The sequence below is a fragment of the Oxyura jamaicensis genome, chromosome 23 (genome assembly GCF_011077185.1).
Source record: "Oxyura jamaicensis isolate SHBP4307 breed ruddy duck chromosome 23, BPBGC_Ojam_1.0, whole genome shotgun sequence".
NCBI classification, from domain to species: domain Eukaryota; kingdom Metazoa; phylum Chordata; class Aves; order Anseriformes; family Anatidae; genus Oxyura; species Oxyura jamaicensis.
This window is the reverse complement of record NC_048915.1, coordinates 6,917,074-6,944,779: the sequence shown is the minus strand read 5'-3', so window position 1 is coordinate 6,944,779 and position 27,706 is coordinate 6,917,074. Positions and strand designations below refer to the sequence as shown.

Genomic DNA, 27,706 nt, shown 5'->3' with positions numbered 1-27,706 from the left:
GGCGGGGCGGGGAGCGGGGTGCCGGCGGCCCGGCGGGGCGGGACGGGGCGCCGGACGGGGGGCCCCGGGGCGGCGCGCTGCCCGCCGCCGCTTGTTACCTGCCGTAGATGCCCTCGGCGATGCGGTTCCGCTTGAGCGGCCGCCGCAGCTTGCTGCACTCCGCGCTGCGCCGCTTCATCACGCCGGCCCGGGCCCGGCCCCGCTCACGGCAGCAGCATCCGGCCCCGCGGGGCGCCTCCCTCGGGGGGGGTCGGGGCCGGGTTGTTTTTTTTTTTCGTTTCCTTTTTTTTTTTTTTTTTTTTTTTTTTTCCCCTGGAAACAAAGAAATAAAAATAATTCCGGGCCCGTCCCTCCCCGCCGCGTCCCCCCGCGCAGCCGCCGCGCAACGCCCCCGCCTCCTCCAGTGCTGCCCAATCGGGAGGCTGACGACGTCGGAATGACGGTGTGCCAGGCCAATCGGCGGCGGGCAAAGGCAGACGGACGGCCGAGGAGGCCCATCGGAGCGTCAGAAAGTTGGTCCCGCCCCCACGCCGTCAGGTGTTCCCCCTTCCCCCCACGTCTTTGATTGGCGGCCAGGAGAACCAGTCGCAGGAAAGGGGCTCGTGAATTGATGGCTTTTAGCCCAATGTCTGAGCAGGGTTTGTTCTGCTCCCGCCTACTTCCGTCTTGCGCTAGTTCCCGCCCCGTGCTGCGATTGACAACGGTGCTGCCCAATGGAAAAGAAAAAGAAAAAGAACAGGACAGCTCAGCTATCCAGTCGGAAGCGGAAGAAGGCAGGGCTTAACTCCCTCAGTCAGCGTAACGCTGAAGAGCTCCGCCCCCACATTTGATTGACTACCGCGCCGGCAAATCATCTGTCGGGAGAGCCAAATCCCCGGGCGCGCCGTGCTCCCACCACAGCGCGGCCCCGTCCGGACGTCTCGTGGGGGGGGTTGGCGGGCACAAAGCAGCACGGGGACGGACGGCCTTCTGCAGCACGCGGGGACACGCACGAGAGTGGCAGCCGGCGGGCCCAACCGCGGAGCGGGACGGGACGGCGGGGAGACACTGCGTCCTGTCCCGGCCTTCCCGCGGACGGGCGGGGCTTGGGGCGGGGCCAATCAGAACCCGCGGTAGGAGGTGGCCCGGCCAATGAGGGGCTGGGCCCTACGGCTCGCGGGGCGGGGCCTGCGCCGCCTCGGGGGGCCGGGGCCTGCGCCGTTTCGGGGGCCCTCAGCTTCCGTCTGCAGCCCCTGCCTCTCGCTGCCGCACGCTCGCCCCACGGCCTCCGGGGGCCGGCGGCCGGGGCCGGCCGCTCCCCACGGCTTCGCCTGGCCTCTGTGGGGCCGAGCGGCTCTCCCTGGCCGAGCACCGCGCGGCGCTGCCGGGCCCCTCGGCGGAGCTGACGGGAGGGTGGCACTGGCGGATCCCCGGGCTGGAGCCGGGCTCCTGTCCCGCTGTGCCCTCGGTCACTGCGCCTGGGTCGTTCTGGCTGGGAGGGAGTTAAGGCCGAAATCCCCCCCCCAAAAAAAACACTTGGTGTGGTCTGCAGGTCTCAACAAGAGTCCTGGGGTAAAAACACGGGTAAATTCCTGGCCTTTGGAGTATTTCCCCCGTGAGTGTTAACGCTGCCAGGAGACTTGGTAACAGACGTCAAAACAAACAAACAAGCAAACAAAAAAAACCTATTTCTGTTCATCCGGTGAGGGTACAGTGGTGGAAGGAGTTCCCAGTCACTCTTAAAGCCTGAGCATGATTCTTGCTGGAAAATGATGAAAGATACGTTGAGTTCATAAGTCGCACAAACACAGCGTCAGCCAGATCAGCTCCTGATGTCATGTTTCAGTGGTTACTTTTTCTAGAAAAATGTTCACCTGACGTTCTGGTAACGTCTGAGTTGCCCACATGGTCAAATTCCCACAGAAAGGAGCTGAATGCAGATGTTCTGGCATTGGCATTTTTCTGAAGTTAGGGCAGCGCTCTGCACACTTTGGAAATCCATTTAAATGTTCTTTGGGAGTTTCTGAAATGGGAGTAAGGGTTTTATTTAATGGGGTGCGGTTTTATTTGGCCTAAGTAAAAGCTGGTAAAGCAATTTGATATTGCGTATGAGAAAAGTCCAAATACCACCATAACTGCAAATGTTTCACATACGGCTTGAAAGCCATTGTGTCGTGTAGTCTGGGTTTTGAAGAAGGGGTATTGTTCCTTCCTCCTGTCCTGAGCTGGGAGAAGTCCCATGTAATTGTTAAATTTAAACAGCACCTTCAAATGTTTGAGTGCAGATTTTCAATAGTATCTAACAAACCACTTGCTTTTTTAGTCTTCACTTTTAGTCAGGTTCTGTTGTCTTGAATTAGGCCTTTCCTTGGAGGAGTTTCCTCTTCCCCCTTCCCATTTCCAATTACAAACTGTCTTTATCTTTTTTATGCCCTCTCAAGTTTCCATACTTATTCCTTGATGGGGCTTATATACATATGTATATATATTAACAGTGTTAATATATTTAAAAGGAGTCCTTTGCAGGATGTATGGGTTTTTAGGGCTCATTTGTACTTAACAAATATAAGTGAAATGGAATTACACATACATTTTTCTTTTATACATACTTCTTTCACCAGCAGGTGGCTTTCTATTTGTATGTGTTGCTGCTATCTCAAACCCCAGCATGCAAGCACAGCACTCAATTTGATACGGCCTCTAAGTAGGAAGTCAGAGACATAACCTTAGTATGTTGGTCTACACTACCTGAACAAAGAAGGGTTCAGTTTCCCAGAAGCATAGTGAATACTGAAAATATAGTAATCTGAAGAATTACAATTAATAATCTGAAGAAGTTCAGATTATAGAGTCATTAAGTGTCTGTCCTCAACAGGGCATATAACTTTATCTATCAAATTACAGTGACAGTGGATAAGAACACACAATGCACATAGCTAACTTTCCCCATACTAGCTCTTCTTATGTGCCCAATATGTTAACTCTAATGGCTTATTTATTTATTTATTTATTTATCTATTTAAAAAAAAAAAAAGTGTGTGCCAACCAAAGAGCTCACAACCCATAAGGCAACAAGTGCCTTGTAGCCATAATGTGGTAATAAAAGTTGATACATTTTCTGAATGCAGTTTAGATCTGAAAGACAGAACTGGGAGGGTTTAAAGCCTGCAGCATATCTGCCTGCAACTTCCAGGCCCTGGGGTTACCAAGGTTTACTAGAGTGTTCACTGTTGCTGATTCCATAGTCATACTCTAAAAAAAAATAGATCAATATTGCAAGTAGCACAGAAAATGCTATGTTATTTCTGCTTGTCCAAAGAGTCTCAATTCCCTGGCACTGGGTTGGATTCAGTGAGTGTGAGGCTAACCAACCCAAGAATCACAGTCAGAATCTCTGCAGGACTCTCCCTGATGTTTAGATGGAGGGGTTTGGATCTAGGATGACTAGATGTAAATAAATAATGATTTAGCATTAACTTCAACATCCTACTCTTACAGCTCCATGTTCTTTACTTGCAATGTAGCTTATTTATAAGGCACCAGAGCAGCTGTTTGGAAGGTATCCTGGAGCATTACAATATTGACACTTTGATATGTCTGTGTTCGTGAACACTCAGAGCTCAGTCCGTGTCAGCTGTGGCGAGCTTGGGCTCCTGCCTGCCACAGATAAGGAACTGTTCCTTGCTGATGCCTCTTAGGCATTTTATCTCTTTTATTTCTGCCCCTCCTCCCTCCCCCCTCTGCCTTTTCTATTGGTTTGAGGTTACTGGAACATTTTTATAGAAAAAATATTAATGTGTTTGTGCTTATGTATGGTCTAGTGCACAATGCCTTCTAATTACCGCAGCTTCCGAAAAAGCGTGCCGTGGCTAATCCTTTTTATGGAAACTGTTTTAATCATCCTCTTTTATTTTTTGTTCTCAGGTTACAATGCGTCCATCTCAGACATTTCCTACACAGGTAAGACTGCTGGTTTTGCTGTGAAAGGAAGGGTTGAATGTGTGCTTTTATTTTGCAGTGAAGTAGAGTTTGGATTCAACAGTTTTGTGTTTGTGTTAATGAGTAGAATATTTTTACTGCCCTTTAAGTACTCTTCTTTGCCATGTATTATATTTATTTATATCAAAGCAAAGACAGTGAACAAAAATGTGATACTAATTGCCTTACTTATCTGTTTCTGCTGTCTGTTGGCGGTAATCTTGATTCCTATGAACATAAACTTCTGAAGGCAGGCACTGCACTGAGTTAAGGGCCAAACTCTTGCGCAGTCTTGGCATGTGAAGGCAGAGTGCTACAAAGTAAAAATTCAAGATGGCAGTGTTTTCTATCTGAATGCTTGCTCCAAATGCATGAAGCTATTACAGTGGAATTAAGGGCTTAAATATATTCTGGAAATGTATTTTTTGCGTTGATTAAAGGAATGTATGAGTAGAGTATGCTACAGCCATAGTATATAAAGTATTTACAGTGCTGTGCAGAAGTGAGTTGATTAATCCTTGTGACATTCTGGTATTGCCCTCCTTGTTTTATAGCCGGGAAAAATGAGACCTGCTTACTAGCAGTTTAATATTTTGCTGTACATAGAGGTCTGCACAGCCATATGAGACTACGACCATTAGCATGTCCTAGGGGATACTTCCAGGCCTACAGATCCAAGACCTTGTACCTTGGACAGCCTCTTCCTTTTATGAAATGGCTTCCATATTCATCTGTTCTGAAGTCACTTTCTAATATTAAATTCAGGGCCAATGGTATTGTCTTTCTGGTTGCTTATGGATCAGAAAGCTTTGGGATTCTTTAAAAAATACTATTGGCAACCAATTTTTTATCTAAAGGCTTCTTAGTTAATTGTGATTTTTTTATTATTATTATTTTAAACCAGAAATCCAGTCTGCATTAATCACTTGACTGTTCTCTTGGTCTTTTCTGTCATGCAGATTTTCAAGATGTCAACAACATGGTAATTTTTGGATTTGGCTTTTTCCTGGCGTTTCTGAAAAGATACAGCTTTAGCAGCACAGGATTCAACCTCCTCATTGTTGTACTTGGTGTCCAGTGCTCCATTCTGATGGAAGGTTTATTAGTTCTCCTCCTTCAAGAAGCAAAGGAAATTGGTCTGAAAATGTAATTATTCCAGTTCTCACAACAACTAATCTGGAGCTGCTGACTGCTTTTTGTCAAGGATAATGCATTGTTTTGTTGACCTGATTGTGAATTAGCATGGTCATTTGCAGACTTTTTGGAGGGCTTTGGAGTGTTAAGTACATTTGGCCATCTGTCATTCTTTCATTGCCCCTGGTGTGGTCCTGATATAGAATTATTATTTTCTTTCTTTCATTACAGCATAACAACGGCTGCTCTGAGTATGACTGCTGTGGTCATCTCCAGTGGAGCAGTTCTTGGGAAAACTAATCCTATACAATTAATTGTGATGACAGTGGTAGAGATAATAGTTTTCCATGTGAGCAGATGGATCAACAAGCGATTCCTGCAGGTATAGTAGTATGATTTCTAGTAACAAAGGGAAAAGTTTCACATGGACTTTGGAAGTGTTGCTTTTTGGTGATTCCTTAGTGCTATGCTGATGGGAACATCAGTGTATGTTATCTCATTCAGTTAGACTGTGGCTATGATTTCACTGAGATATGAAGTCTGACCGTGAGAGTACATTTAAGCATCAAACTCCAAATGCTGAGTATACTACATCAGTATAATTGGTTGATTCTTGACCTTGAAGGATTGGGATATAGTGCATTTGACCTTACCCATGCCCTGACCCACCTCCAACAAATGAATGAAAGCTTTGACGTATGCTAAGGTACTAATTATCTTTAACCTTTGCTCCCTTCCTGTTAGTTCAATCTGGAAGATTAAATGACAGATGAGCCCAGCCTGGACAGCGCAGAAAGACCTGCATTTAATGTACAATGTAAATGTACTTGAGGCTCTCTGTAGATGAATTGTGTGTTTATGAGCTACACTGAGCTCAGATAAATTAATGTGGCATTAATAACTCATGCTTAAACTGAGTGACTGTGATAAACAAATAGTTCATAGGGAGGTTGTATGAGTAACTATATCAGGGTCTTCATCAAAGGATTTCTGTGACATAAAATGTTACAAGATTATTCTGTTGATACAGGTTCCAGACAATATCAGCATGATGCACGTTCACCTGTTTGGAGCCTACTTTGGTCTGGCAGTCTCCTCATGTTTCTCTGAGCCATCACCAAGGTCTGAGAAGAATGCAAATACCCCAAAGTCGGATATATTGTCAATGTTGGGTAAGACATTTGGTGTAATGTCTCAGATGAAAGAAGAGATTGCAGTGAGAGCAAGAGGGAGGTTTTGGGGAACAGGCCATGGCACACTGAAGCTGTTGCATTCAAAGTACAGGTCTGAGTGCTGTCAAGCACAGAATGCTGCTGTGGTTCATAGTTTCTGACAATGAGTTGGTGAGTCTCAGCAGTTTTCCTACCAGGCATGTAAGTCACTCTTGCAAAGGCTGTTTGCTTGTGTCAGTCTCAGCTTAAAGTTTACAGCAAATTAACTGTTCCCTCTCCCAACTAAATTGTCTCTTGGCCTTGTATAGGCATATTGGTAAGGGACATATGCACTGAGGTTATTACTTGTATTTCAATAGTGTTTAGAGTTCCAACTGGGCTGAGGCTCAGTTTTTGTTCTCAAGGTGCTGTACAGAGATATAAAAGTACAGTCCCTGCCTAGTAATGCAAATGAGAAGATAAAAACTCACTGAAAGGAGGGGAATGATACAGAAATGCGCATGAGAAAGGATCTGAGTTATGATAGGCTGAACATATGGGAGTTCCATTTTTTTATTAAAGAAGCAATTTAGTTTCCTCATTATTGTGACTTCTGTTATGTAACTGTCACTAGCTGAACTAAGATCTTTCAATGATGGTTCACAGAGTGTAATTCTCAGTTGGTCTTCACCCCAAAGAAGGTGAAATTTCTTCTTTGGGGAAAGAGAAATTATATGCTGTTCTTCTGAGTCCCTGAAGTTCTTGCTTTCCTGGAGAATTCCAGAACAGTATTTTAATCAATTTATCAAGATGCTCTTAAGCCATTGTTATAATTTTAGTGCAGCTTGCTACAACCAAGTGCTTGCTGTCCTAAGTAATTATATTTCTATACCTTGGATAATTCCTGAGGTAACATGGGCAGAAAGGAATCACTCAGCAAGCAAATTCCTTATAGTTCCATTTTTTTTCTGAGGACTGTGTGAAGTGCTGAAGTCTTCATCCATATTTTGAACCATACTGTAAATCTTTGATTTTCATAGCTGAGCAGGTGCTCACAGGAATATGTCAGTAACATCAGTAGTTTAATAACTAACTACCAAATCAATGGTTATAAGATTGTCTTAGTAAGGACAACCAAGTCTTGTCCAATTCTCTCAATTCCACCATTCTTCACTGTTATCACTGATTTTGAATTGCCAAAATGGCAATTTAGTCCCATATCTTGGTTGGTGGGACAGACCCAGCTGAAGCAAACTTAAGACTTCATTTGGCAGATTAGTATATCACCTGTAGGGTGAAATGTATCCAGTCTTTTGGCGTAGACTGCAAGCAATGAACTTATGAAGAAGTCAATTTCTCAAAGGATATCTTTGACAGAAGTAGCACTACTCTTGCAGAAAAACATGAGTTAGGAACGTGATCTGAACAAATAGTACTAGTTTGCTGGGAAGCCTGTCAGTTTTCCAGATCAAATCAAGCTTAATGGGCCAAATACCCTATCTGAGAGGCAAGGCTGTCACCTCTGGTGCACTGAAAGGGTGAAATTCAGCAGACAGTTCAGCATTTCAGGGAGCCATTATAAGCTTTTAGAAAAGCAGTAGCTGCCAGGGGAGCTGGATTTAACCATTGTGCTTTATAGTGACACTGCCTGTGTTGTTTCTTAATAGACTAGACAAAAGAAAACTTAAAATTTTACTGTCAGGTGAAGTGCTCAGGGACTGGTACCTCTCTGGTTCAGTTATGAAGAAGCTACGGAAGTTGAAGTCCATTAGCTATGGAAGTTGAACAACAACAATTAATGTCTAGACAAAGCAAAAGAAACTGCAGCTTGTCTGTGCTGTCATCTGTGCACTTATATACATCTGTGCAAAAACAATGGAGCAAGCTCCTGGATTTTCAAAAAGTTTCTTCTGTTCAGCAGTGCTTAATATTCCTGGATGTTGTTATTTTTGATACCATTGAAAGTGTGTTTTCAAATGCCTGTGCAGAACAAGCATAATGCTAATTGTTTGGAAATGAACAGTGAAATTGTTCCCACTAGTATTTAAACCTCTGCTTAAGGGGATTATATATAAGACAAAGTTGTTTTTAAAGGTGTTCTTAAAAAGCATTAAGTACATCCTGCCTTGAGCTCCATGAAAGACCAGCCAATTCCCAGTAGAGCCTTGATTTGGCTGTATGTATGATGTTACCAAGTTTCTGGGAAGGTGTTGGAATAGCAGCCAGCTGCCAGGGCTGTCTGTGCTGTAAAGTGCTGCTGTCCTTTGTTCACAACAAGGGAATTGCAGAATTGCAGCAAATGCAAAAATGTGCGCTGGAACCTTCCAGACACAGCCCTGTGATAGATTTACTGTGTTTTAGAGCAGGTAATGATAGTTGCTTGTCTTTGTCTTCAAGGCACTCTCTTTCTTTGGATATTCTGGCCAAGCTTCAATTCTGTACTAGCTGATGTGGAGAAGACCAAAGCAATCTACAACACCTACTTTGCACTTGCAGTGAGTGCTGTAACTGCCTTCACATTGTCTGTTCTGACCACAAAGGATGGAAAATTCAGAATGGTAAGACATGAGAGGAAACTGCTGAGTGGAAAAGCTATTTTTCTGTTACTTTTAGTAAAACACCAAAGGTATAACATCTATTAAGTAAGAACACCTCTGAATTTTCAGCTTCACAGTCATCATTAACCTGCCAAGCAGAAGTCTTTATCTGTAACTTAGAAATTATATTCTCAGATGGTAATTCACAGCATACAGAAGCACAGCTTCATGCAAAAGACATTCTACTTGCATAAGATTAGTCATCTATGATATTGTACAGCTATAAGACAAGCAATGACTGAATTCTCACTCTATGTTTTTGTTATTTTATTTTACAGACTCATGTCCACAGTGCAGCACTAGCGGGTGGGGTTACTGTTTGTTATGCAGCAGAGAGTATTGACTATCCCTGGATTGCAATGATTTTGGGTCTGCTTGCCAGTGTGATAACCATATTAGGATCCTTCTGTTTACAGGTAATGCTCAAAACCTGAAATTCCTTTTTCTATAAGCTGTATAAACTCCTTTTCCAATGTAGGATACCTCAGGGTAAACCTCTCTTTCAAAGAAATTAAAGACAAGACTTGACTGGAGTGCAGGATTGCAAGTTAAAAGACCAAAATTATTTTTCTAAGATAGGCAATGTGCTGTAATCGACTTGAGGTTTTGTCTGTCAGTTAAACTTCTTCCTCTTTCCAGAGCTGCTTGAATCCTGCTCTCAAGATTCACGATGCATCTGGAGTTCATTTCACTTTTGGCTTGCCTGGTTTACTTGGAGCTGTTGCCCAGGTTGTTCTCTTAGTAATAAAAAAATTGACTGTTTTACCAAGGTACATCACTTTTTTGCTATTAATAAGTTTAATGATTATTGTAGGGAACCCTGAATAGAGTTCTCATACATACAGAAACCCTGAAAGTCATCACAGATAAATCACGTTTTATCAGATAACCTCAGATCATCTCTGAAGTCCAAAAAAGTTAGTATAAAGACTTTCTGGGTTGAGCAGGCTTTGGATCAAAACTTTAATGTTACGTTTTGGTCCCATTTTCTCTCCCTTTTCATTTAATATTAAATACAGCAGACATGGGAGATGAAGAATGGGGAAGCACATCCTTCCAAACTCATTTTGACTTTTGTGTTTCGGGAAAGCTTTATATGCTAATACAGCAGGAGAGGAAAAAAAATCATCATTTCTGTCCGAAAAAGGCTTTAACCCTTAATCAGGGGCAAAAATGCCAGCCTGGACTACAGACACTCTGGACACCCAACTGGAAATTATACTTGGGGAGATACCCTGCAAAAGGGTCAGTGGAGTATAGGTCTTTGTAGTTTTTTGAAATGTAACTGGCACCTCATTTTCACAAATCAAGCCCATGTCGCATCATATAAGAAGTTCTCTGTGTAAATTTCTCAGCTTACACAGGAATGAATCACAGTGCAATATCAGTCTGTATTAGGCTTCTTAAGGATCTCTTAAAACATCTAATTGCAGCTGTATAAATATTCTAAAATAATAATTTTGAGGTTTTGACAGGAAACGTGCACATGCACCCAAACTGTCAAAGGTGAAACACTTGTTTGCTTTTCAGCCTGGGTTATGTGGTCATGATTTACATCGGTGCCTTCTGCCTGACCATCAGTATTGCCTTGATAACAGGTTTTATTACAGGTAAGTATGGAAAAATGTTTCAGTAATATCTTCCTCATTTTCCCTGTGGGCAAAAGGTACGTCTTCCTATTACACCTGTTACCATGTCAGTGCAACTCTTTGTAGAAAGATGCCCCTGTAACTGGGGTGTTAAAGTGTATTTCTATGTATAAATGATTTGTTCATATAGAACATGTTGGACACATTAATGTTGGACATATTAACACCAAGAACTCTTCAGAGATGGGATTTGAAGAAGAGATGTATTCAACATAACCTGCTAGCACCATTCATTCGTTGGTGACATTTATTTTAACAGATGCTTAACAGCTGCCGTCAGATTTCATACAGGAGATGTGTGAGAATTAAAATATTTCTGCATTTTGGTATTGTCTTACTGACAGAAAAATGCTATCTTAGAGTTTCTCATTTTTTTAGGCCTGTTGATATAAATATGCAAAGTTCCACTAATGTCAGCAGCTTGCTTACATAAGCCAAACATTAGGCCTTTGATCACTAGTGGTTTGGGCTCATGTGTTCCTCATATGACATTCTGACTATTTTATGGCAGCTGCAGTTTTTTCTGTTAATTCTGGCTTGAGTGAAAGAGAAATGGTAGTTAAAAGTTGCTGTGAAATATACGTTAAAATTATTTTTTGTGCTTTAATTGATCTGCAACCTTTGCATTAGCTCAGGTGTAGTTAAAGAGGTTGAGCTAATCAAGCACTTTTTACAAAAACCAGCCTAAACAATCATTCAGTCATTAAGTTTTAAAATCTACATTTCCATCTGAAATCTCAAGATAATAGTGCTGATAAGCCTGTTTGCTTTAAATACACAGGCAGTTTTCATGCAAGAAATTAGTGACTTGTTACATATCTTTAAAATCTGGCAGACTGTTTAATGGAGTTTTACCTGTACCAATTAAGCTTTTTTAATACAGGCTTTAATCCTGGCAAGCTTCTCTGTACTTAAAGTCAACTTGAGTCAAGGGGCTCCAATGAAGCATTTTGTTCCCCTTTTGTATTTTGATGTTACATTTGCATGTTTGTTACTAAGAAACCTCCAGTTATACAGTCTTCTCCTTTCTCTGATACATGTATATGTTTTTACAAATAGGTTTAATCTTAAACTTCAAACTGCTGAAGATCATCCCTGTATCAAAGTATTTTGAAGACCACTTTTACTGGGAGGTAAGTTTCAGGATAAGGTTAACCATATGGGAGTATATATAGCATCAAGCGTTCATTTCATAGTACGCTTTGAATGTCGTTTGATGAACTGTTTAGAGCCTGCATATTGTAAACGTATGTATCCTTCAGCTAGGATTCTCAGAGCTGTTGGTGGGCACAGAGATAAATCTGAGATGATCTTGTCTGTTATAATGCATAATCTTACGTGCTCTGATGTCCTGTGCTTCATATACTGTCCTTGAGGAAACTTGAGCATCTAAGAGTGGGATATTTAGAAGGTAGTAAGCAGAATGGAAGGTGCTTTTTATGAAAGCAGACCAAGTCTCCTAGAATTCACTAGGTGTAGAGTGGCTTTTAAAGCTGGTGCATTAACACGGGCTTTGTGCACATTTAGGTGCTGAATGTGACCCTATGTCTGAATCACAGATACTAGAATAAGCTTCTAATAAGGCTCTCCATTACCTTTTTCATATAATGATTTGATGCATAAAATGTTCTGATATAAGAATGTTTGTCTTGCAGTTTCCCCATTTGGCTGTTGGATTTTGAACGGATGAACCCACATGAAAGATCGACCAAGAGAAGGTCACTAGATAAAATGAGTAACTATGATGGGATGAAAGAGCACTTGATTATCAATTCTCATGTTCAAAAAAGCCTTCCCACACAAAAGTTTGGTAACAAACTGGTCTAGTTATTCTTGAAAGACTAGGCTATAAATTTACAGATGCAAAAGTTATTTACACATTTAGCTTTTCTGCTTTAGTGGTATTGCCTTAAATAGTTCATAGAATGTGTACAAAGAAGTTTGCTGCCTTCATCGCTGTAATGGCTTAGTGAAAATGCTTAGAGTTTTTTAGAAAGCTATTTTTAACTCCCCAGTTTAAAAGCCAAAATATGTATTTTAATATTATGTGTACAGGGAGTACACTTACTCTGATGTAGTGAAGTGTTGAAGTGCTTGTTTTTAAGCTAAATTCTGCTAGAAGCCCTGTAAAGCAAGGATTTAATGACTGAGCTGGATCTGGGCCAGAACTCTGCATCTTGCCAGACTGAACTCTTGAGTTATCTGACTGAAGAAAAATCTACGCTTGCGTGGCTCAGGCTACCTCTGGATGTTCAAGTGGCAAGAAATGAAGTTGTTCTGCTTGTGGATGGCATCACTGAAATCAACAGCATCGTTACTCATTACTTCAGGAACAAGCCTTAGAACACTATTCTTGAGCAGTGACAGTCTGCACATTGTTGGCTATGCAAAAGGCTCTGGCTGCTGTAAAGGCATGAATGTCAGACAAAGAATGAGGTAACAGTCCGTCCTTGGGTATTCCAATTTGTTTGGACAGGGCTGGTTATGTGATAAATTTAACCAGATTGGGCCTAATTTTGTGCAACAAGCTTCATGGTACCAATGCTAAAACCCATTTTCCAAAGTGTCTCACACTGAATTTTGATGTTTTCCTTTTCCATATTTTAACAAAGTGGTTTATTTTTTTAAACATTTAAAGGAACATTGTATAGAGCTTCTAACACTGTAGATACAAGAATTGGCACATACTTTTTTTTTTTTTTTTTTGTACTGGATAGATGGTCAACTTGGAAAAATAAAAGATTTTAAAATGTATTGATTTAAGAATGCCAGTAAGATGTTTTAAAGGCCTTACTTTTGATTTGAATGGAACACAGCACATACCTGTTTGTAGAGGACTCCAGCTGAGACAAGCAGGGGCTTTGGTCCGTAAGCTACAGCCTCACTGTGCAGAAGATTGTGTAAACAAACCCCTTTTTTATGGATTACGATCCTGTGTTTCTTCATTATTTCCAAATAGTTGATATGTAAGTTATTACATAATTTAAAAAAAAAGTCAAGCTTTGATTGTTTTTATTTATTCAGCACACTTGCTTAAAAATGCAGTAACGAGGGGAAAAATGCAACATTGAAAACAAAGGGTAAGTTCTTTGTTCACTGTAGCATTGTATGCTGACCTCAACTCATTCATTAGAGAATAAGCAAAGTAGATCACTGCAATTAAAGGAAGTGTGACAGGTTTCAAAGTTACTCAGAAAGGAAGTGCCAGTTTTTCTTAATTCCAGTTCACAAGATAGCCAGTTTTACCAACTGCATGCAGCTTCCATCAGCTTGATACATATGCATTTATACACTTGCATCATCTCACATTTAGTGCACTCCTGCCTTTGTAATACTGCAGTCCAAGCTGAACTTGTACATTCAGTATCTTACTTTTCAGCAATGAAACATAACTTCTGCAACACAAAGTTATTCTGATGTTTTCTAGCAGAAGTAATTTTATGGAATGGGATTTTGTCCCTCCCTTTCCTCCACATCTTTTTGCTCAGTGATTTCTTGAGCAAGTAGCCAAAACGTATGTAGAGAAAGGGATAAAATAGTTCTTCCTGTATCTCAATGTTCACGTGAGTATGCTTACAGGATCATAATTCTCCCTGGTAGTGACTGTCCCTGGTCTAACTCCCAGCTGAAGAGTATTCTTCCCTCATTTTTATTGTTGTTAGGAAATAGCTTACAGCAAGCTTTGTGGATGAACTTACAGCTAGAGCAACTATATAATTTGTACTTGTGCCTCTACAGTGTCATCCACAGCAACAGTAAATTATTTACCAGTGACTCTCTCAGTATCACCATAGAATAAATGAAATACTCCGGGGGGAAAAAAGTCTAAAGCAGCACCATTCTACGTAATAGAAGAAAAGCCATGTACCAGTAAATTTTGAAATTGAGGAACTGTTTATATTGTCTGGACATAGGAGATATTTAATAAATATGTTAAAAAATGTTTTAAAGCATATTAGTAGGTCTTGGATTGTAAATATTATAGAAACAGCTGGTTAAATACATCAGTTTTCCACTATTCTATTTACTTACAGCAAACATATAAAGGTGACTTCCATTGTTACTTGTAGCAATTTTACATTTGTCAAAAACATTACATTTAAATCAGAGGAAGAAAACAGAATTTTTAGTGCTATGATTTAATTTTTCCTTGTTTTATCTTTAGACACAATTGAAGGTCACCGTATACAAAAGGGTTTTACAAAATTTTTGGAGTTACACAGTTAAAAAAAAATACACTTCCGTAGGCGTGTTCATTGCCACAAATCTTCCGTGCGACCAAATTTGAAGACCAGTCCTCTGTTTAAAACAATAAAGGTACGTGAGTACGTAAGGGAGAAAATTAAACACCTAGTATTTTAAATACATGATTTCAGGGAGCAAACTGAAGTATTTGTAAATCCGTGTCCTGGTCCTGCAACAAGACCTATGCACACAGATCACAGAGTGCCTTAACGAACAGTTTATTCACCCGTATCTAATTGCAAAAGAATAGAGCTGAAGTAAAAAACAGATTACAGTAAATTACAGTTTTAATAATAAATGAAAACAAATTAGGTAAGACACAAACAAAGGACAACAGGCTTACCCAAAAAAGATGAATGCATTCTGGAAAAACACAGCTATTCCTGGGTATACCACTGTTTTTTCTAAAGGAAAAAAAAATCTCCATTAATTTTTCAGAAGTACTTTTCTTTTCAAGAATACCCCATCTCACAATGAGCTTCTAGTGCTGTTACTACTAGCAAATCTGCCTAAGGCAGATTGTTCTCTCATGGAATTAAGATAGCACTATACCTCTGGTATAACCCTTTTCATTCTCTGACAAGAGGGTTTTCTCCAATTTGTTACTCACCTGGGCAAAACAAAGATGAGCACAAGGCTTACCCCACTGGAAAATAATTTTAATGGCTTTTGTGCTCCCCAAAATCATTTAGCCTTCCAAATAAAATAAATCTGTCCTGTTCCATAACCCAAAATGTGCATTCATGTAAGGGATTCCCATTGTTTCCCCTAGCAAAATGGGTCTCCCCAGGTATCTGGAATTCACTCAAAAGAGTCAACTATTTAAAGCAGCAAGAATTTAATGTTACCCATGTATCAGCTCAAGCTGGGTGCCTCTAAGGAAGGACCCCATTGAAAACTTTCCCTGGGTTCCTATATCTGTACAATCTTCGTTTCAACCACCACGGTCCAATCAGTTCTGGACACATACAAGTTACATTCCTTCAGATCAGCTGTTCTTTGTTGTGGGGCAGGTTGGCTTCTGTTATCTCCCAGGGCAGGTTCTCATCTGGCGCCATCATTCCGTCAGCACATCCCCTCTACCCCATCGCTGCCACCCAGGCCCCTACACAGTGTGGCTCGCTGTGATTGGCACCACTGCATACCAGGTTCAGGTTACAGGAAGCTCATACTGCAGCCTAAGGCTTTGCTGAGTTTACTGACGTCAAACAATAGCTACCCAAATTCCGTACATATGGGCAGCTTGTTTCCCTTTCACAACAGAAAAAGGGAGAGTAGTGGTGTTTAGGAAACCAAAATACTGAAACTGGACCCCCTTAGAAACAATCTAAAAATAAGTTGCAAAATTCAGTAGTCATTTAAAATATTTGAACTTTTCAAAAATGGATCAAATCACATTCCATGTTGTGTCTTACCTTTAACAACATAGCCTCCAAAAAGGATCCACATAGAAGCAATCAGAGATCCAAAAGCCATCATAAAACCAATGAACAGCCAAATCCGAGCACCTTAAAAAAGACGTATGGATGTTTTGTGCCTGTGTCTAAGTACAGACACCTGTAACTTCGAAGACGCTTTAGTTTCAGAGCACCTTTTGTGACACACCAGAGATATGCACATAAACACAACATGTACAACGGTACAGTTGTTACAACTCTTCCAAGGATTACTAACTTCACATAGATCCCCGTATGATAACCTGTATCACTTTACCTGTTTGTCCTAGACAGCCTTCACTGTAACTGTCACCTCGAACTTGTCCGTTAGACACTGCATTGATCCTGTATGTGCAAAACAGGATGAAAGTGGGTAAACATTGGTAAACAAGAAGTTAATTGTTTATAAAACAATAGGAGAAACTTCTCAGAAACCCATTTAAATAGTGATGCATTTCTTACACTTTTTTTTTTTTAAGTGGAGAACAATGCTATAACTTAAAAAAAAAATCTTGAAATACTGCTAACACATGGATCTGTACGATGTCCAGTTTTTTAAATGGCTACTATACTTACTATAAACAAATGTAAGACTTATTATCCTGGCCTGCTTCACAAGAAGTATGACCAGCAGGTTGAGAGAGGTGATTTCCCCCCCTCTAATCTGCTCTTATAAGACCCCACCTGGTGTACTGCATTCAACTCTAGGACCACCAACATAAGAGGGACATGGACCTCTTGGAGGTCCCCCTCCTCCTCCTCCTCCTCAGGAGGGCCACTAGGGTGATCAGAAGGCTGGAGCACCTCTCCTATGAAGAGATGCTGAGAAGGTTGGGGCTGTTCAGCCTAAAGAGAAGGCTCCAGGGAGATCTTACAGTGATCTGCCAGTACCTAGAAGTGGCCTATAGGAAAGCTGGGGGGAACTCTTTATCAGGAAGTATAGTGATAGGACAAGAGGTAACGGCTTTAAACTAAAAGAGGGTAGATTTAGAATAGATATTAGGAAATTATTTACTTTCAGGGTGGTGAGGCACTAGAACAGGTTGCTCGGAGCAGCTGTGGCTGCCCCACCCCTGGCAGTACCGAAGGCCAGGCTGGAGGGGGCTTTGGGCAGCCCAAGCTGGTGAGAGGTATCCCTGCCCATGGCAGGGGCATTGGAACTAGATAGTTTCTAATGTCCCTTCCAACCCAAACCATTCTACAATGTTAGTAACAACCAGATATTACCTTGATTTGTTATTCTCAGTTACCTCTCAATTTAAAGCCTATGCTCTTTTTAAAATTCTTAACAGCACAGAAATTCTATGAGTGTGTAGCTCTGATCAAGAAGTTACGCTTACATTAGGAATGCAATTGTGGCTATGACCCCACAAGCATGGTAGGAATGGTTGAAGTCTTCCATTTTAGGGTACTTCACAGCTGCATCTATGATTATCCACCAACCAGTAAAGAACTATTAAAAAAAGAAAGCACAATAGCTTAAAATACAGATGCAAGCCCTTTAACAACACAAACGATTGCTCTAGGAAAAAAATGCCAGCTTATAAAATCATACTTACAGAGTTCATTTATAGCACAGCTAGCTTTGCATTTAGTTTAGTTCAGTAAAAGTTAAGAGCAAAACCCAAGATTTCTCTACTCCAATAGTAATTACGTGGGTCGAAAACGAAAAACTCGTATGGCTGTAAGCACCGAGAACACATCTCAGCGCTAACTCTGCTGCTAACACACCCCCCATTCCTCCTTTTATTTCCCAGTAGCTCGCTTTCAGTTCGCTGGCAGCGCAGCACGTACCAGCACTCCTGCAGCCACAGAAGCGATCGTGTTCCGCTTTTCTCCCCAGTCAACGCATTCAGAGCACCTCACGCTCTCGAGCAGACCTGACATTTCGCAGCGCTCTGAGGAACTAGGAGAGACAGAAAGAGGCGCGTTTCTTTCACGGCAGAACCCCCCACAAGCCAGCAGCCGGATCGGCGCCACGACTGCCCGCCGCCCCCCGAGCCCGCCGCACACCGCCTCGGGGCCGAGGCGGGCACCGACGGACAGCGCGCCCAGGCGGCCGCGGGGCCTCGGGGGGCCCGGCCGCGCTCCCGAGGCCGAGGCCGAGGCTGGGACCCTCCGGCGGAGCAGCGTGAGGCGAAAGAGGCAGCGGCGAACGGCCCGGCCCGGCCCGGCCCCGCCCAGCGCCCCGCCGCCCAGCGCCCCGCCCGCCCCAGGGCGAGGAGCGGCGGCCGAGGCCCCTCACCAGCAGCAGGCAGCAGCGAGGGCCCGCGACAGGCCCCAGGCACTCTGTGAGCACGCGCGGCCCCTGACACGCTCCCCCCCCCCCGGCCGAGGGCGGGGCCAAGCATGCGCCTCAACGAACGCGGGGCGGGGCGGTAGCGGCCAATAGGCGTATGTGCCTCTCTAGCCACACGCATGCTCGGAGAGGCTATTGGCCGACTGTGCGGGTGCCCTGCCGTCTTCGGTACGTCAGCGGGGGGCAGGTTCTGGAAGCTTCAGTTGGGGCTGGGCGGTGGTGGAGGGTGTGGGGGTGGGAGGTGGAAGTGGAAGTGGAAGTGGAGGCGGAGGCAGCGGCCGAGGCCGAGGCTGTCGTTCGTCTCCGGGGCGGGGGCCGCGCCTCGCCTCGCTCGCGGTGCAGCTCGTCTCGGGACCCGGCAGTGGAGGCGTCCGGCGGCCCTAGCGGTAAGTGCCCACAAGCGGCGTCTGGCGCGGAACCTCCCTCTGCGGCTCGGAGCCCGTGGGGAACGGGCGGGGAGGCGGCGTGGCCGGTGCACGCCGGCCTGGGGCCCGCGTGCGTCGTGTCGGTTTTGTTAGGGTTATGCCGCGCCGGGCTGGACTGGGCTGAGCTGTGCTCAATGCGCACCGTGTTGAAAGTGCCGGTGATCGCTTAGGATTGCGACGAGGGGCGCGATCAGAAACAAACAGGTGTTCCCCTTACCTGTACTGCACGGCGACGACGATCTTTGCCCGCCTTCAGAGGAGAAGCGGCGAAGTTTACCTCCGGTAGTAGTAGGCAGAACGCTTCTTACGGTGAGCGTAGAATTTGACACCTTTTAGTAAGGCTTGGAGACTTACTTGGTAACTCTTATTTGCAACAAGCACTGAATACAAACGGTGCGATTAAAGCAGCCATCCTTGATCTACGGGGTGGCGATGCGGTTTTAAGTGATGGGGGTGGGATGGTTACGCCGCAGAGTACAGTAACCTTTGGAGACGTAAAATGGCTGCCGCTGAAGGGGGACAGCCATTTTAATGCGTTGCCATAACGAGCGTAACATCTGTAACAGGTCGCATCCAGTGACTCATTAGCTGTATCTTTTTTTTACTAGTTATCTACAGTATTTTTAATAGGGATTTGTTACATATGCTGCTGGGGTGTGTGGAGGACTGTGCAGAGGCAGATTTGTAGTGCAGTTCAGTCAAGATCTTGAAGTGATTGCTGTACCTTCAGGATACCTTTTTTCCTGTTTAAGGAAAATACCAACTTGTATCTTTTTCAAACACACAAAAGGTGTGTTTACACTGAGTGAAGGGTATTAAAACCTACACAAACTTCTTAAAGTTCCAGAGACCTATTCATAGTTTAAACTGAAGCCATTTTTAAATTTCATATAGAAGACTGACTACAGAAGAGGAAACGATGAAGTTTAAAGTTGTCATGCATAAAACATGCTAATAATCTGGATTGGAAAAAAGTCTGTCTAATTATCTTTGAACTCTTGGCCTATGTTGTAATGTTTATTGATGTATAAATGACTTGCTGCCTACAAATGATTTTGCTTCTCCTCCCCCCACCCCACAGGAATGGAGACTGGGTATTATAGAACAACAATAAAAACAGAATCAGGTTCTGAAAGTATCTGCATGGAAGAAATGATGGTTAAGAAGACCGATGATATGGCAGACTTCATGGATGACTTGAAACTCAGCTCACCAAAGAAAAGATACTCTTGTTTGAGATCTGATAGAAGTTGTGTTAGGTCATCAGCAAGGTCATCTAGTAGATCCTCCTGCAGTTCGCAGTCCAGTTCAAGTACATCCTCTTCAGCTTCTTCCAGGAGTTGGAGCCGGTCCAGATCCAAATCACGGGCTCGACAAAATAGTTCCCGAAGGTACAGAAGATACTCTCGTTCCTTTTCCAGAAGCCGGTCAAGATCATGTGGCTACGTGAGTTACAGAGGAAGGTACTGTGCCAGACACTACAGGAGGTACCACCGTTCTCTGAGGTGTAGGTCATGGAGTAGGTCATGGTCTCGTGGAAGATCCTATTACAGAAGGTCCTATTCAAGAAGCAGATCACGTTCAAGAGGCCGAAGATACTATGGATTTGGGCAAAGAGTATATCCTGAGGCTTACAGGAACTGGAGAAGCAGGTCACAAACAAGATCTCGTAGTAGGTCACCTCTACATTTGAGTGAAAAAGGTACTGTGAGACTTGCATTGCATGTGAGGCAAAAAGTGTGCCCTTTATAGAGATCTGAGTTTGGTTAACAAGTACAGTTGCATCATAGAGCATAATTGATAATTAGAATTTGAAAGAAAATCTTGGCATGGCTAGAAAAATATATTTTTTTTAAAAAAAAAAAAACAGTTTGGAGGATATTATTTGTATTTCAACTGAAGCTAAATTTCCAAAGTTAAGATGAAAATTAATTAGAGTTGATGCTTGCTTAAGTGCTGTGGCTATATATGTTAAGTTTTTAGGCTTTTATGAACAGGTACATGTTGATTTCAAACACAAGAGAATTACACTCTTTTTCTTGTAGAAAAGAGGGAACTTCTGGAAATTGCAAGAGCTAATGCTGCCAAAGCTCTGGGAACAGATAACATAGTCTTGCCTGCAACTTTGAAGATCCTTACTCCTTCCAAGGAGACAAATAATATAAAACAAGAGTATGAAGATTCTGGGGAATCAGATGAGGTAAGTGTGAACTGGAATATTCTTGATTAAAAGGTAAATGTTTTTAAAATCTTGTGGTCTACATGGATGTTACAGTCTTTTTCAACTGTGGAGTTTGTAGTTATGAGTTCAAACTCTTGAACAAAAAATGATTTAACAGAATGTTTAAAAGTGCTGTAGAAACCACTGTAGACTTGACTTTACACAGAAAATGCACTGGGCTCTGAGAAGCCGTTGATTCACATACAGGCATTTGGTTGGTGTTAGGTTAGGAAGGAGTGAGAAAGGTAGCTCTTTCAAGTTTTTCTTCTAATACGATATTGCCTGTTACATTGACTAGTTTGTTTTTGAGCTAAAACAAGGAGTCTGTACCAAGCCTGTTGAACAGTTTTTAGTAAAGGTTGATTTTACTACGTTTTTAACTGTTAAGTTTTTCATATGCAACAAACTGTTTCCAGAAATTACATACCCAAACACACAATGCATTTTACATACTTTATTTCTGTCTTATAGAAATTATGACTATGGTTCCAGACATGATGAAGAAAATCTGTTGGTAATTAAGGGACTTGTGGGCTATAGTTGCTGTAAATTTAAGGGAGGGAGAAACTTGAGCAGCTTAAACTGAACTTTAGTTTGGCTCTGTTATGATACGTGACACTGATTCATGATAAATAGAGAACTGCACTAATTGTTACATCTATCAGATGCTGCTATTTCATATTTGCTAAGGGTTTTAGACAAATGGTACAGGCATCCCTTTCATAATATATGCAATATATTCCAGATGTTGAGAGATTACAGAAGAGGAGGCCTGCATCACTTGCAGATAAGTTTATTGTTGTTATCCAAAGCTCTGCAGGATTAATATGCAGAACTTTGTGCAACTTACTCTAACACTACATTTCATTGTATGGCATTCCATGCTTTGAATCATTTGAATCCTCTTTAAGATGTAACTGGGGCATGGATATCAGGTCACATGTGAATTGACACAAGGATTTTTATAAAGATAACAAATTTTCCAAACTGACCTCAACACGGATCTGTTTGCCTATATATATGTATAAAAGCATCAAGTAAAAAAATACAATTAAAAAAAGTATCAAAAAGCATCAAAAGTAGCTCACAGCTGCTTTTGATGTAAAGAACTGAAACAACAATACTGGAATACTAACAACCTATAATGACTGCCTTAACTTGCATAGAGTGTTGTATCTTCCCAATTAGGCTTTGTGTGCTTTTCTCTAGCAACCCGGAAAACTAACAGAAAATAGAACCAAAAGTGGAACGGAGAGAGCAGCCACACAGAGGAGCATTTCTTTCAGCCCTAATGTAAGTGAACTTTCAAAAATGGAAGTCCAGTAATTCATCCCTCTAGTATTACTTTTTGCATTGGTTGCCAAATCAAATTTCTTAAATAATGGTAACAATTTAATTTGGTTTCACAATTACTTGACTAGAGCGGTTAGATCAGTATTTTAGCAGTACTGTAAATGTACAACAGCAGTGTGTTTACAATCAGTGTTTATATTTTGACACTTAATGTTAAGTCTGTACTACAGACTTAAGTGTATGTGAGAAACTATTTACACCAAAACTTAAAGTTGCATCTTTTGGTTGAATTTTAGTAATGCACAACTATGGGGAAAAAACTTCCCTGAATCCCGTGTCAACTAAGTGTACATAGTTGATGCCTAGTAATCCTTGGGTCCCCTGTGAGCTGGAAAGAAAAGAGTTTGGCTTAAATGCAAATAATTGCCTTGAAGTCAGTAGGTCTTGGTATATTCTTATCTTTGTAGCATTTTCAAAGGTAATTTATTTTCCAGAATACAATGGCAAAACCAGTACTACAGAGGCCAGCAAGTCATGTTAAAGAACCATCAATTTCTCCAGGAAGAGATGACAACAGAAAGGGAAGTCCCTATGGGCAATGGGTTCCTGTCAAGAAGGAGGAGAAAACATTTGTAAACTTCTCACCTAAACGTGCACAGTTCCAGGCACGCTAATATCTTACTGTTTCTCAGACTGTAGTATTATGCATACCCGAATGGTGAGGTCTGAAGTTTTCTGATCAGGTTGAAGACTTGTCAGTATTGGGTATTTATTTTTGAAATCTTTAATTTTGAAATCTTAGGTTTCTCTTTCAGATATAAAGCACGGTGAGCCAGAAGCCACAGATGGGAATCTTGTGTATATTTGTAAATATTTTTGTATTGCTTTAATGGCCTAGAACTTACAGGTGGGTAACTTTTTCTAAAGAACAGTTCAGTAGCTGTTAATTTGAGCACTTGAATTACTTGTGTAACTGTTGACTCCAAGTAAATATATTTTAGTTTTGCACTGGCTTCTCAATGTGTCAAGTATTTGGAGCTTTGTTTAGTAGTAATTTGACATACGTCCTCTAAGTAGTTATTTCCAGGTTTAGGTTTCACTCATCTTACAATTACCACAAAGTACAACAGAAGATCACTTGAGTTATCTTGCAAGTTGATTTTCCTATTGGAATAGTTGCTGTCCAGGCACTGACTGCCCATTCCATCTTTTGAAAGCATTACACTTGAGGAGCTGTCACATCTTCTGCTTTTAAATCCTGAACTTGTGTTTGCAGGCTTGTGGTTGATTTAGGTTGCTTTAAAAACAAGCTGTAAAGAATCACTGTAAGGCAGTAAACAAGTGGCAAGGTTGGTTGAGAAGGCTTCATGAGACCAATTGTAGAGATTATACATAAATATTTAGCACTGCTTTGCAGTTAGCTCCATGGCTTATGAAGACTTTCACCCTATGATGTGTGAAAGCAAATTAACAAGCTGTTGTATCAGTTTAGAGTTGTTCATTTTCAATGGACCTACAAAGATCATTCAATCTGCCTGACCACTTCATGGCTAACCAAAAGTTAAAGCATTAAGGGTATTTTCCAAATGCTTCTTGATTCTGATAGGCATGGGGCATCAATCACCTCTCCCTAGGCAGCCTGCTTCAATGCTGGACCACCCTGTAAAAATAAAGGGCTACTACAATGAACTGAAACAGAGCGTTCCAGTCAGGAGCATCTTTAAAACAAGTCACTTGCCTGAATACAGAGAGAGGTTTCCCTATCTTCAAAAACTTTTAGTATAGGACTTGGATACTTGCAGGCCTTACTTCTGTTGAGGTGTGAGTGCAGAGTGGTTAGTTGTTGCATGTAGAATAGGAACTACTGCAGCTACCTAAAGAATTGAGGTTTCCTGTGGGACTACTAGCACAATGCTGTCAGACCTACTAACAATTTTATATTTTGCAACAACTTGAACTGTGCTGTAGGTTATCCACATTCCTTGCCCTCTCAGTGAGGGTGGAACAAAGTTTTGCTGCCTGAATATTGTGATTACTGTACAGGTACTGCCCCTGGAAGAACTCCAACCTTTGGCACATCACAAACACAGAGTAGTTTCCCACTCACAGAACAATAACGCACATTCTTGAAGTGTGTTTATCTTCTTGCTAAATAAGTATTTTCAGGGACTTTGCCATTCTTTACATACTGACATGCTTTATTTTCAATCATGTGGCAAGAGGCTTTTTCTATTTATTTAGAATGTGAAAAAGGAGGAGCTGGCTACTTCTGTAAGTAAAAGCTGTATACAGCTGATGCTATTTACTGCGCACATTACGTCTATTGCATTAAATACACTATTGATTTTACAAGTTACTTTGAGGTCTACCAAGTATATTTCTGATACAATTTAAATGTGCATGCGAAATATCCACATCAAACTTGAATAAGCATAGAAAGGCAGTAGTATGTATATACTTTGGATGTCAGTTCAGACAGCTGTTCCTCTCTCCAAGTTCTGTTTAATTTCAGCTGTGTACTTCCCATAGAATCTCTCTGCCTTCTTATTGAACTTGGCATTTCTCTCATTAATATAGTCAATATCTGCATCATCGTTGTAAGGACGTCTTCTACTGTATTTTTCACGTTTTTCAATTCTGTAAGAGAAGTGACAGTGTTTGAAGATGTAGACAAATCACGTGGACTTCATTACACAATTCCTATGTGCCACGCTTTTCTTAATTTTATCTTATTTACTTACTGTTTTTCAAGATCTGCAACCATTCTATCAATCCCCTCCTTAGTTGGCACGTGAGTTCCATGGAGAAGACTGTCAGATGTTGGATAGAGTGCTTCACCACTGAGCAAGAAGAACAGATGGGCACCAGTTTACACAATTGTATTGGCTGAGATTCCACTGCTTCTGTTTTTAATATTGCAAGGCATTAACTTGTGTCTAACTGTAGGAGTTGAAGATGCAATGATAACTGATAATATTAAAGACAAACTATGAGACAATATCACATGCCCAGACAAGATAAACCAGCACTGAAACTCTAGTTCTAAACTTTGGAACTTCACTTCAAACTTGTCAGACTTTTACTAAATAAATAAATAAAAAATAAACATAAAAACCCACAACTGACTCCAAGAAACAGAGTAACCCACTTGCACATTTAAATATTTTACAATTGACAAAATACTGCTTCAAACTCAGTAATACTGGATTTGAAGAAAAAAACTTATAAATTACAATGTTACCTTTTCTCTCTCAAAGTAGAGATTGCAAGGAAGGTGATCAGGTAGGCTATGCATTTTAAAATGTTAAAATTACAGTGCTTAAGAGAATATACACGCTGAAGGGATTGTTTTTTTTTTTTTAAGTCTTTAGTATTCATTACACAATTAAAAACATGGGAGATCAGATGACTGAAGTTACACTTACTACTGTTCCTTAAGCTTCTCATACTGCTCCAGATCAGGTTTGATCTGCCTGGTTAGTCTCTGGTATTGGCGCAACTGAGCAGCTGCGTAATCTTTGGAAGAAAATTACCGTTAAGTTGAAGGTTTTTCTTTTATGATTCAGTTTGCAACTGAAATATTAACAAAGGTGTTCATTAGGAATATGGATAACTATATGGTTAAACTGTTACCTGAAAATCCTTGATCTGGATTTTTCCTCTTCTTTTTCCTTTCCCATCTCTCGGCATCCTCAGCGCTGATCTCTAAAAGTTTAACTCGTTCATAGTCTTCTCCTCTTGCTGCACACTCCTAATATAGCACAAGTAATATTTACTAACAATACAGCGTTCAAGGACTGACCCCCATGTAAAAACTCTCTCAACTCCTGCAAGTGTTAAGGGGGAGCTTCACTGTAGGTCATAGAAAGCCACAGCTTTGTGTTTACCTTCTTCTTTTCCTCCACCTTCAGCTCCCATTCCAGACGCGCTTTTTTGGCTTCCCAGTTCGGTGGTAATTTAAGCCTTTTATCTTCTTCCACCACTTCTTGGTGGTTCAGCTTGCGAGCCTCATTCTAGGAACGAAGCAGTTCACAAAACTGCAGACCCATCAACGCTCGACCGCACAAACTCCAAGCCCCCGGTGACTCGTGGGGGCGGGGGCCGGGTGTGCGTGGGTCCCAACCACGCTTCCCGACCCCGGGCACCGCGCGAAGCACCGATGTGGCGAAAGGCTGCGTAACCTGCCGCCCGCGGGAGGGATGCGCCTCGGCCCTCCGGAACGGTCCCCAGCGGGACAGAGGCGGCCCGCGGTGCGAGCCGCCCGCCTACCCCCCGGGCCGCCCACAGCTCCCGCCCGCCGCCGCGCACCCGCTTCATGTGGAGCTCGCGGAACTTGCGCAGCCACCCCTCCCGCTTCTGCGCCGCCGCCGCTTCCACCGCCGGGCTGGGCCATGCCTCGTCCTCCGAGCCCGAGGAACCCTGAAACAAAGCGCACTCAGCCGCGGACGCCGCGGGAAGCCGGGCCGGGCCCTCCCGCGGCCGCCTCACCCCATCGGGAGCCGCGGGGCAGCCCTGCGCCGCCACCTCCTCCGCCATTCGCTCCGCCGACGCTTCCGCTCCCGCGACGCACTTCCGGTTGGGCCCGTGCCGCGGCCTCCACCGCCCCTAGCGGGCGGGGAGTGCCGGGGCTCGGCTGCGGCCGCTTGGCCGGCCCTGCCCCGGGACTGCGGAGCGCAGCGGGCGGGATGGGCTGGGCTGGGCTGGGGCCGCGCTGCGGGACCCTCTGAGGTCGGTGCTGGGCACGTGCGGGTTGGGCGTGTCGGCTTGTCTCGCGTGTGCAGCGGAGAGCCAGCTGAAAGCGGCAACGGCCCGTCCTCACCATTAGAGTGCTCGAAGCCCCGGCACTGCCTCTCAGAGCTGCCTGGAAGGCAATCGCTAAATTAGTGGTGCGCTCTGGTCACCGGTGTGTGGGCAGGCAGCCTGCTGCAGGCTTGGAGCTACGGCTTAACGAACGCCATTAAATCAACTTACTATTTATTTATTTAATTAATTCCAGTGAATCAATGTCATCATGCAAACTGTCTGTACAAAGTAAGGAAGCAATGTTTGAACCAGGTGAATTCTTCCGTGCCTCAGCATACCTGGAAGCACTGGCAAGATCCAGGGCAGAGCGCCTGGAAGGGATAAAACCAAATACCAGCACCCCCATGACTGCTCCTGGTCCGTTCACGCTCTGGAGATCACTCACATCACCCACAGTAGGTTTGCACAGGGAGGAAAGTTGCAGCTCTTACAGAAAACAAAGTGTCAGAGGTTTTGCTTCAACTTCTGAGCCAATAAAGTAAAAATTTCCATAATA

At 42.7% G+C, this 27,706-nt stretch overlaps 5 protein-coding genes across 7 annotated transcripts in view; 2 read left to right on the top strand and 3 right to left on the bottom strand.

The window, feature by feature from the left end:
• The window catches only part of MACO1 (macoilin 1), a 30,032-nt gene extending 29,705 nt beyond the window's left edge, over positions 1 to 327 (bottom strand). Inside the window, exon 1 of the mRNA XM_035345371.1 lies at positions 99 to 327. Coding sequence (XP_035201262.1) covers positions 99 to 178 — 80 coding nt within the window. The 5' untranslated portion in view covers positions 179 to 327. The remainder of the gene's footprint in view (positions 1 to 98) is intronic.
• Positions 328 to 2,620: 2,293 nt separating this feature from the next.
• Positions 2,621 to 14,441, top strand: RHCE (Rh blood group CcEe antigens). Of its 3 annotated transcripts, XM_035345410.1 has the most exons (11): positions 2,685 to 2,762; positions 3,801 to 3,939; positions 4,917 to 5,103; positions 5,323 to 5,473; positions 6,122 to 6,263; positions 8,640 to 8,800; positions 9,118 to 9,255; positions 9,479 to 9,609; positions 10,370 to 10,449; positions 11,548 to 11,621; positions 12,144 to 14,441. In XM_035345410.1, the coding sequence occupies exons 2-11, from the start codon at positions 3,807 to 3,809 to the stop codon at positions 12,168 to 12,170; spliced, it is 1,224 nt and encodes a 407-aa protein (XP_035201301.1). In that variant the 5' UTR covers positions 2,685 to 2,762; positions 3,801 to 3,806; the 3' UTR covers positions 12,171 to 14,441. The 3 variants fall into 3 exon arrangements, with proteins under 3 accessions (XP_035201300.1, XP_035201303.1, XP_035201301.1); XM_035345409.1 differs by having other exon boundaries at positions 2,621 to 3,939; XM_035345412.1 differs by lacking the exon at positions 3,801 to 3,939 and having other exon boundaries at positions 2,622 to 3,429.
• TMEM50A (transmembrane protein 50A) lies at positions 14,364 to 18,474 on the bottom strand. The gene is made up of 7 exons (XM_035345415.1): positions 18,415 to 18,474; positions 17,964 to 18,075; positions 17,510 to 17,622; positions 16,447 to 16,514; positions 16,149 to 16,241; positions 15,077 to 15,137; positions 14,364 to 14,787 (listed from the first exon to the last, which is right to left on the bottom strand). The coding sequence occupies exons 2-7, from the start codon at positions 18,054 to 18,056 to the stop codon at positions 14,742 to 14,744; spliced, it is 474 nt and encodes a 157-aa protein (XP_035201306.1). The 5' UTR covers positions 18,057 to 18,075; positions 18,415 to 18,474; the 3' UTR covers positions 14,364 to 14,741.
• Positions 18,475 to 19,127: 653 nt separating this feature from the next.
• On the top strand, positions 19,128 to 23,421 carry RSRP1 (arginine and serine rich protein 1). Its single transcript, XM_035345413.1, has 5 exons — positions 19,128 to 19,202; positions 19,975 to 20,595; positions 20,939 to 21,093; positions 22,324 to 22,407; positions 22,902 to 23,421. Exons 2-5 carry the CDS (start codon positions 19,977 to 19,979, stop codon positions 23,079 to 23,081), a joined length of 1,038 nt encoding a protein of 345 aa, XP_035201304.1. The 5' UTR covers positions 19,128 to 19,202; positions 19,975 to 19,976; the 3' UTR covers positions 23,082 to 23,421.
• Positions 23,422 to 24,431: 1,010 nt separating this feature from the next.
• SYF2 (SYF2 pre-mRNA splicing factor) lies at positions 24,432 to 26,996 on the bottom strand. The gene is made up of 7 exons (XM_035345414.1): positions 26,896 to 26,996; positions 26,716 to 26,826; positions 26,295 to 26,420; positions 26,041 to 26,158; positions 25,833 to 25,923; positions 25,149 to 25,247; positions 24,432 to 25,044 (listed from the first exon to the last, which is right to left on the bottom strand). Exons 1-7 carry the CDS (start codon positions 26,941 to 26,943, stop codon positions 24,879 to 24,881), a joined length of 759 nt encoding a protein of 252 aa, XP_035201305.1. The 5' UTR covers positions 26,944 to 26,996; the 3' UTR covers positions 24,432 to 24,878.
• Positions 26,997 to 27,706: the final 710 nt, after the last annotated feature.

Coding starts and splice junctions, on each gene's coding strand:
- RHCE (XM_035345409.1), top strand. CDS start 3,807: ATGCCTTCTAATTACCGCAGCTTCCGAAAAAGCGTGCCGTGGCTAATC. Junction 9,256..9,478: donor TAGGATCCTTCTGTTTACAG/GTAATGCTCAAA, acceptor TCCTCTTTCCAG/AGCTGCTTGAATCCTGCTCT. Junction 9,610..10,369: donor AAATTGACTGTTTTACCAAG/GTACATCACTTT, acceptor TTTGCTTTTCAG/CCTGGGTTATGTGGTCATGA.
- TMEM50A (XM_035345415.1), bottom strand. CDS start 18,056: ATGTCAGGTCTGCTCGAGAGCGTGAGGTGCTCTGAATGCGTTGACTGG. Junction 16,515..17,509: donor GCCACAATTGCATTCCTAAT/GTAAGCGTAACT, acceptor TTGCACATACAG/GATCAATGCAGTGTCTAACG. Junction 15,138..16,148: donor TGGAGGCTATGTTGTTAAAG/GTAAGACACAAC, acceptor TTTTTCCTTTAG/AAAAAACAGTGGTATACCCA.
- RSRP1 (XM_035345413.1), top strand. CDS start 19,977: ATGGAGACTGGGTATTATAGAACAACAATAAAAACAGAATCAGGTTCT. Junction 21,094..22,323: donor ATTCTGGGGAATCAGATGAG/GTAAGTGTGAAC, acceptor GCTTTTCTCTAG/CAACCCGGAAAACTAACAGA. Junction 22,408..22,901: donor GCATTTCTTTCAGCCCTAAT/GTAAGTGAACTT, acceptor TTTATTTTCCAG/AATACAATGGCAAAACCAGT.
- SYF2 (XM_035345414.1), bottom strand. CDS start 26,943: ATGGCGGAGGAGGTGGCGGCGCAGGGCTGCCCCGCGGCTCCCGATGGG. Junction 26,827..26,895: donor GCCCCGCGGCTCCCGATGGG/GTGAGGCGGCCG, acceptor GCTTTGTTTCAG/GGTTCCTCGGGCTCGGAGGA. Junction 25,924..26,040: donor TCCAGATCAAGGATTTTCAG/GTAACAGTTTAA, acceptor TTTCTTCCAAAG/ATTACGCAGCTGCTCAGTTG.